The sequence below is a fragment of the Olea europaea genome, unplaced genomic scaffold (genome assembly GCF_002742605.1).
Source record: "Olea europaea var. sylvestris unplaced genomic scaffold, O_europaea_v1 scaffold2078, whole genome shotgun sequence".
NCBI lineage: Eukaryota > Viridiplantae > Streptophyta > Magnoliopsida > Lamiales > Oleaceae > Olea > Olea europaea.
This window is the reverse complement of record NW_019238703.1, coordinates 42,482-51,303: the sequence shown is the minus strand read 5'-3', so window position 1 is coordinate 51,303 and position 8,822 is coordinate 42,482. Positions and strand designations below refer to the sequence as shown.

The 8,822-nt window shown below is 33.6% G+C and overlaps 1 protein-coding gene across 2 annotated transcripts; it reads left to right on the top strand.

The window, feature by feature from the left end:
* Positions 1-676: 676 nt before the first annotated feature.
* Positions 677-8,568, top strand: LOC111380004 (laccase-12-like). 2 transcript variants are annotated; one of them, XM_023003467.1, is made up of 6 exons: positions 677-821; positions 6,381-6,532; positions 6,610-6,854; positions 6,936-7,064; positions 7,143-8,099; positions 8,182-8,568. In XM_023003467.1, the coding sequence occupies exons 1-6, from the start codon at positions 723-725 to the stop codon at positions 8,310-8,312; spliced, it is 1,713 nt and encodes a 570-aa protein (XP_022859235.1). In that variant the 5' UTR covers positions 677-722; the 3' UTR covers positions 8,313-8,568. The 2 variants fall into 2 exon arrangements, with proteins under 2 accessions (XP_022859235.1, XP_022859234.1); XM_023003466.1 differs by lacking the exon at positions 677-821 and adding an exon at positions 6,133-6,297.
* The last annotated feature ends 254 nt before the right edge of the window (positions 8,569-8,822 follow it).

Sequence of the window (8,822 nt, the reverse complement as noted above, 5' to 3'; positions counted from 1 at the left end):
GATTTAAAGGTCATGAAGAAATGGCACCATTGTCAAAGTGGCGATTTATCCCCAAACAATATTTTGTCAACAACCTTTAATATTATGTAACATCAAATTCAAAATGAACAAACAAGAGATGTAAAATGGTACTTGACGAAGCCTAAATCTTTTAAATGCTTATAAGTTGTGATTCTTACATAATTTATAAGTAATAAGTGACTTGTAGATTTTCATCCTTAATGCAATTTATCTAGACTCATAATCCTTATGAGTTAGTTTTTATTCTTACGTTCAAAATGACATAGCAATCAAATATTACTTAGCTTTTATCTAGACTTGGAGAAAAAAAGAGAGGGAGAGATTGAAGTTTTCAGAAAAGTTTTGTGCATATTGGTGGGAAATATGAATATGATGACAAAGGAAGTAATATGGATGCTGAAATTCTTTGTAAGATGTCGGCTAGAGACGTGAAATAATCCAACCTTGGAAGGAAGACTTGTATATGAAGCAGAAATGAAAATTTTTCAGTTTGATATGGCAGCGGGTGCAACAACCTCTAAGTTTTCCCCTGCAATCTTGACCATTAAAACCTAAAACTACCAACCTCAGAAGTCAGAACCACCCTCTCTATCTCTACTATTGTGTATAAAAGGAATTCAGTTCTCTCATTAAACTTCGCAAACTAAATATTCATTCGTTTCTTTTCATCACATTCTATACAGAAGTACAGAAGTGAAATTATGGAGGCCAATCCCATATGCTTAGGCTTGTTGTTCCTAATTTTCTCAAGCACGATGGCTGCAATATCTAATGCGAAAACTCACTACCATGATTTTGTTGTATGCCATTGTTCTGAATTTTCCTTTGCGATTTCTTGAATTTCGGAGTTGGAAGATTTTAACTGTTTTTATGAAACATGGGCTTCTTCATAGCCCTGGTTCTCATATCCCATCATTATTCTTTCCTTTTAACAACTGCAAATCTACAGCAAAATATTTTACCAAAACAATGAAGAATTACCGGTCAAGATAAATTTTTCAGAGAGGGATCGATAAGGATGACATTTGCAGAGTACTAGAGGAGAAGATTGAAGGGGGATTGGAGTGGGGTTGGGGAGGGGGGAAGAGGGGGTGTTTAGAAAAGGAGAGAGATCAGGTAAGGGCGACGAACGTGGTGTCAAGAGATGGAAGACTCCGCACGGTGTTGTGTTGCCACGTGAGAACCACGTGTCAGGAACTTTACGAACATAAAGCTTTGTTCGGGAGTGATTTTGAAAATTAATTTTGTGATCGTTAGAAAAATTGTGGAGACCATTTTTGAGAGAAGTCAAATTTTATGATTGAAATAGTGAAATAACGGTCAAAAAATCAATTTTTTGAAATGAAAAATCACTTTCAAACAAGCTATAAGTCTTTTTATTTCGAAATAATGCTATTTATCTTTTACTATTGTAGTCGTCCTATGTAATATATATGTGACGATTAGTAATTTATTGTATAAAGTAATAAAAAATTATCACATAAGTATCAAATTATTAAGGATCCGTTTGATTACGAAGATAGAATTTGGGTGGAAATAAAATGAATTTCAAGGAATTAAATTGCCTAAAAATTATTTTCTTGGGAATTGCAAATTGTTGTGTTTAATTGGTATAATTTTTCAAGTGAAAAATGTTGAAATAAATGTATTTTTTAGTGTTTGTTTGACTTTGTTTTATATGAAAATTGTCAATTAAAGGAATATAATATATTGTTATTGGGGATGAAATTTGTTTCAATTGTAAAAAAAATAATAATAATAAAATAAATAAATCAAGAAAATCATTTATCTTTTAGTATTCGTTTGACTTTGTTTTACAAGAAAATTATTAATTAAAGAGAAATTTTTTCTACAATAATTATTAAAATTTGTTTCCATTATAAAAAAAAATAAAAAAAAAAGCTACAGTAGCTGAAAATCCAATTCAAGGAAAAACTGGAAATTGGCTTATGTTGTAAGAAAGTTGGAATATGAATTCTAGGAAAAATTTTGACTATCAAACACCCTTAAAATTAAAGTTGGAATTGATTTTCTATTTTCAAGGGAAAATTTTCATGTATCAAATGGTGCCTAAATGTCATATGTATGTCACGTGGAATGATTACGATAATAAATGACTGTAAATAATATTATTTTTTTATTTTTTCTATTAACTACAATTTCGGTTACAAGAATCTACCAAAGTTTATCGGGACATTCCAACTAATATTTGCACTTTTATTGCAACGGAAGTTCTAAGATGTTACTACATCAAAACATTCTAGCCGCGGGTGGACTAAGGTGGATCATCGTGGGTCATGCTATCCACCAATTTTCTGAAAATTGGTATTTTTTTTTCCATTTTTTTTTTATTTCATTACTTTGAGGCATTATATCTTATTAATTCTCGTCATTCACTCTCTACATAAAAGCATTGTTTTTTATGAGGTATGTAATCATGTTGTAATTTTTTGTAATATATGATTTTATTTTTAATTTTTAATAGCCTTTTGGTCAAGTATTGCATATAGATCTGGGAATATATGATTTATCAGCCATACGCGATCAGTTTAGGATTTTTTTTGCTGACAATTTTGATCTTTAAAACTGATTATATTTAAATCTGTTAACTTATTTGTTGATATCTTCAGAAGTTGACCATGTTGGAAGTTTAACTATACTTACTATGAATATTAAAGAAGACGCGTTGAACTATACTTATTATGAATATTAAAGAAGCCGCGTTGAACTTTGGTAGTCCATTTATCATTGATTCTTTAAGAAGGATTGTGAATCTACTATATTAATAGAATTCATAATATGCATAAAATGCATTAGATCTAGAGTGCATAAATTCATCTATAACGTTACCTGGATTATATGTTGGATTCGTCTATGTATGTGGTGGATCATAAGATTCTTGGCCAGCAGTTGGCTGCTATCAATTTAAAAAAGCAACAGTTTGATTTGGGAATTTAAGAGAAGACGAGTTATTTGAGGAAGAGTAGAAAGTGAAATCAGATCAATTGGAGATTGTAGTGAAGGCAACTGAAACAAACCATATAGAGAAAAAAAAAATGAGAAAGTGAGATCGAACGTCGAGAAAGTAAACAAACAAGTCTAAAGAGAAGAACAATATTAAAGTAAGATTGAAAGTTGTAGAGGACGGATGTAATTATAAAACGTTATCAAAGTATGAGAATGTGTATAAAATAATTGTAATTAGATATCGAATACTTTAATTTTATTTTTTTTAATAATATTGTTGCAAGTTTGATTGTGCCCCTTAACTCAAAATATCTGCATTCACCATTTCTAAATAAGCACTTCCATTTCCATTAATGTATTATTAAAATAAATGTACATAAAAGCCTAGACCACAAGTTAATCGAACATGTAACATAGTCTCTTACAAAGTTCGTCAAAAGTAAAAGAAGAGGAAAAAAGTAGAATAGTTCATCACCAAGTCGAGGCAACAATAAGACTTCTAGATGATAAAGTTATATAACAGCGATTACCTTCTCATGGACATAGGTTAGAATGAAATCTATGCTCGAAAGTAAGTCCAAACAACTATCTCGACATTGATGTCACAGTCATACAACCTTTCACACTTGAAATGCAAAATCATTTTCCGACCATAGCTTTTTCCAACCATAACTCCAAAGTGTAATTAATTGGGATGACAAAAAGAATTTGTTTTACTTGATACTTGCGGTCCCACCCTGGCTCAGCTCCACCTTTATCGAGTATGCAGCAGGACAATGAGACAAAAATTCCGATGGAACAGGGACGTATTAAGATTTGGGGTCCATTTTAATAAGGTCAATATTATTAAGAAGAGTGGTCCAAGATTTATTTACGTTGGTTAATATTTCGGTATTTAACCGATGTGAGATTTATTCCCTTAACATGCCCCCGCAAGATGGTGACTCTTTTTGAGCAGACCAATTTTGAAATTCGTATGCTCATTTTTTTAGACTTAATCGAATCGAATAACTCGTTGGAGTTTACTGGGCTCTGATACTATGTTAAGATTTGAGGTCCATCTTAATAAGGTCAACCTTATTAAGAGGAATGACCCAAAATCTATTTAAATTGGTCAATATTTCGATATTTAACCGATGTGAGATTTATTCCTTTAACAGGACGAACATGGCTATCCCGACCTCGACTTGTCCCGTTGTCATCACTAATAATTAATTGCATGAATGATAGTATTCAAAATCAACCACGAAAGCACAACACACGTCAAAACTCAAAAACGGATATACGATTTTTCTTAGTAATAGTGTGTAGAAATTATTATATGTTTGTGAAATTTAAGTAACCAATATCAAGTAATTAATTAGCTTTTTATGATTATATTGTTAATAATTTGGATATAGAACTTTTTAAAGAACCAAAAACCATTATAGAAAATGAACCCCAAAAAAAAGCTCATTGTTCTCTAAATTTGTAATGTAGTTTGATACTAGTTATTGGATAAAATATAAGAAATTTGGAAATAATTTAAATGCAAACAAAATTTAATAAGTAAATAGCGCCCTATTTGATTCAGAGAAAAATCAAATTTTTAGTAAATCCTAATAGAAGGAAAATGATTGTATGCAAAAAAAAAAAAAAATTTGATAGAAATTGTGGATAAGATAAAATGTGAGATTGAAAATAATTTTAAAGGAAAATAAATTTTAAAAAATGAAGACCAAACAGGAATGACATATGTTTCTTACTTTTTCTCGACTTCTCAAGTTTACTTTGTTCCATCTGATTATCAAAACGTGCATTTAAATTAAGTTTGATTGTAAAGGAAGCATTTATTGGGAAAAATGAGGCAGGGGAACTTCGATTGTGGAGGCATCTACGTAACTATAATAAATGCTTAGCTAATCTTAATTAAAATGCTTGAATTTCTAGTTATTGGTACACCTTCTGCTATCATGGCATGCAATTTCGATGCACATTTTCATAATAATTATTAGGTTAATATCATGAAAATTCACACCCACTTACAACTACTAGAAGAAAACGATTGCCCAATTAACAGAAAATTGAAAACTTACGATAGAAATATTGATTTGAAATCTTTGTTTCTTCTGTCAATTAATTTTCCTTATCTAACATATTTAACTAGTCAACGATTATATCTTTTTTGGCCTTTTTCGAGTTTCATGAAAAGTTGTTAACAAACTTACCAACTTAAAAGGCATTCAATTCTTTAGTCTTTGCTATATCCTCTCATTATTCAATTCAGAGAGACTAAAAATATTTGATTTATTAATATAAATGAATACGTAAATGTTTTTATACCTATGAAATTTTCAATACCTTTAGCCGTTTAACCATTTAAATTCAATGATTCAAAAGTAATCTCTCGTATTAACAATAATCTTTTATCTCATTTTTGTATGTGGGATATTCGCTCGCATCGTGAAAAGTATTTTGAAAAATTATTATAATTCGCACATTTTTAGTGATTTAAAGGTCATGAAGAAATGGCACCATTGTCAAAGTGGCGATTTATCCCCAAACAATATTTTGTCAACAACCTTTAATATTATGTAACATCAAATTCAAAATGAACAAACAGGAGATGTAAAATGGTACTTGACGAAGCCTAAATCTTTTAAATGCTTATAAGTTGTGATTCTTACATAATTTATAAGTAATAAGTGATTTGTAGATTTTCATCCTTAATGCAATTTATCTAGACTCATAATCCTCATGAGTTAATTTTTATTCTTACATTCAAAATGACATAGCAATCAAATATTACTTAGCTTTTATCTAGGCTTGGAGAAAAAAAAGAGAGGGAGAGATTGAAGTTCTCAGAAAAGTTTGTGCATATTGGTGGGAAATATAGATATGATGACAAAGGAGGTAATATGGATGCTGAAAATTCTTTGTAAGATGCCGGCTAGAGACGTGAAATAATCCAACCTTGGAAAGAAGGCTTGTTTATGAAGCAGAAATGAAAATTTTTCAGTTTGATATGGCAGCGGGTGCAACAACCTCTAAGTTTTCCCCTGCAATCTTGACCATTAAAACCTAAAACTACCAACCTCAGAAGTCAGAACCACCCTCTCTATCTCTACTATTGTGTATAAAAGGAATTCAGTTCTCTCATCAAACTTCGCAAACTAAATATTCATTCGTTTCTTTTCATCACATTCTATACAGAAGTACAGAAGTGAAATTATGGAGGCCAATCCCGTATGCTTAGGCTTGTTGTTCCTAATTTTCTCAAGCACGATGGCTGCAATATCTAATGCGAAAACTCACTACCATGATTTTGTTGTATGTCATTGTTCTGAATTTTCCTTTGCGATTTCTTGAATTTCGGAGTTGGAAGATTTTAACTGTTTTTATGAAATGTACAGATTCAAGCAACTCCAGTGAAGAGGCTGTGCAAGACTCATAGCACGATTACAGTGAATGGGATGTATCCTGGACCAACACTGGAGGTGAATAATGGTGACACACTAGTGATCAATGTTGTTAACAGAGCTCGATACAATGCCACCATTCATTGGTAATAACTAAATGCGTCTTTAAACTTCTCTCATACTTCATAATTAAGTGTCTAATCTTCTCTTTTTATTAATACAGGCACGGTGTTCGACAAATGAGAACTGGATGGGCTGACGGACCAGAATTTGTGACTCAATGCCCTATTAGACCAGGAGGGAGTTACACTTACCGGTTTACAATTCAAGGACAGGAAGGGACACTTTGGTGGCATGCCCACAGCTCGTGGCTTAGAGCCACTGTGTACGGGGCTCTCATAATTCGTCCAAAGGAGGGAGATTCTTATCCTTTTCCCAAGCCAAGACGCGAAACTCCCCTTCTTCTTGGTAATGAAATCCTCAATTTAAGTATACATACCAATCAATGTGTTCTTCAAATAACTTTATTGACTTGACTATGATATGTAGGTGAATGGTGGGATGCAAATCCGATTGATGTTGTAAGGCAAGCAACAAGAACAGGAGCTGCTCCTAATGTTTCCGATGCCTACACCATCAATGGTCAACCTGGTGATCTATACAACTGCTCCAGCAAAGGTCTGGTACATCAGGGTTCTCCTTTTTATCATAGCAATCAAATTTTCTCAGACGTATTTATAATTTGACGCTGTACAGATACAATCATAGTACCAGTAGACTCTGGCGAAACCAATCTCCTCAGAATCATTAACTCTGGGCTTAATCAACAGCTTTTCTTTACTGTTGCCAACCACAAGCTCACGGTTGTTGGAGCTGATGCCTCCTATGTCAAGCCATTCACCACCACAGTCCTCATGCTCGGACCAGGACAGACAACTGATGTTCTGATCACAGCAGATCAGCTACCTGCCAGATACTACATAGCTGCACGAGCATACGCCAGTGCTCAAGGTGCACCATTTGATAACACTACCACCACAGCCATCCTCGACTACAAATCTGCCCCTTGTCCTGCCAAAGATGTCTCAGTAAAACCAGTTATGCCTAATCTGCCAGCATTCAATGACACTGCTACTGCCACTGCTTTCTCTAAAAGCTTCAGAAGCCCAAGAAAAGCTTTAGTACCCACTGAAATTGATGAGAATCTGTTCTTCACGGTTGGTCTAGGACTCAACAACTGCCCCATAGGTTCCAGCCCTGCAAATTGTCAGGGTCCAAATGGAACTCGATTCACTGCCAGTATGAACAATGTATCTTTTGTGCTCCCCTCCAGCTTTTCCTTGCTGCAAGCACATCAGCAAGGAATACCTGGAGTTTTCACTACTGATTTTCCAGGAGGGCCCCCAGTGAAATTTGATTATACTGGTAACGTGAGTCAGTCATTACAGCAACCAGTTCCTGGGACTAAAGTGTACAAGTTGAAGTATGGGGCGAGAGTTCAATTGGTGATACAGGGAACAAGCATCTTCACTGCTGAGAACCATCCAATTCATCTTCATGGATATGATTTTTACATAATTGCCGAGGGCTTCGGAAATTTCGACCCAAACAAAGATACGGCGAAATTCAACCTTGTAGATCCACCTCTACGTAATACAGCAAGTGTACCTGTTGGTGGATGGTCCGTGATCAGATTTGTAGCAGATAATCCAGGTGAAAAAATATATTTTCTGCTTTCTCTTCTTCTTATATCTGTCAAACTGCTTCTTCTAACCTGTGTATTTAACAAAATCAGGGGTTTGGTTGATGCACTGTCACTTGGACGTCCATATCACCTGGGGTTTGGCAATGGCTTTTATTGTGGAAAATGGAGTAGGCGAATTGGAAACTTTAGAGCTGCCACCTGCAGATCTGCCCCTTTGTTAATTCCATATACAAGAAACATCTGATACAAATTAATAACCCGTAAAAAGGGTGTTTTCTGGTTTTTAGATTATGAGTTTTATTGCTGTTTCCCTGCATTGGGGGATAGGTTTTGTTTCTTTTATTATACTTGGACAGGGACGAAAATGATGGTGTAACATTTGCCGACCAAGCACCATCTGTAATAAATCCCTGCAAGTTCTTTTATCATACTTCACAGTAGTATTATTTCAAGAGAATGAAAGAATTTTCTCTTTCTTTTTTGGATTTTCATAAATTTGATGTTTCTATAGTATTTGCATATGCAAACTGAAAAGCACGAAAATGGAATTCTTGAATGCAAGAATGTATGCTTACACCCAAAAAATCACAAGTGCCGACTAGAATGAATTTAACAAATTACTGGTTCAAGGGCTATTCAGAGAACAAGTGATCATTCAAGTTCGAGTTCGCAAATAGTAATGAGCTTGAATATTTACTTTGACATACAAATACTATATTAATAAATTACAT

What these genes read in the sequence shown, in the direction of transcription:
- LOC111380004 (XM_023003467.1), top strand. Translation starts at nt 723, where the DNA reads ATGGAGGCCAATCCCATATGCTTAGGCTTGTTGTTCCTAATTTTCTCA. An exon ending in CTCACTACCATGATTTTGTT is followed by an intron (nt 822 to 6,380) that starts GTATGCCATTGT and finishes TGAAATGTACAG; the next exon opens with ATTCAAGCAACTCCAGTGAA. An exon ending in TACAATGCCACCATTCATTG is followed by an intron (nt 6,533 to 6,609) that starts GTAATAACTAAA and finishes TTATTAATACAG; the next exon opens with GCACGGTGTTCGACAAATGA.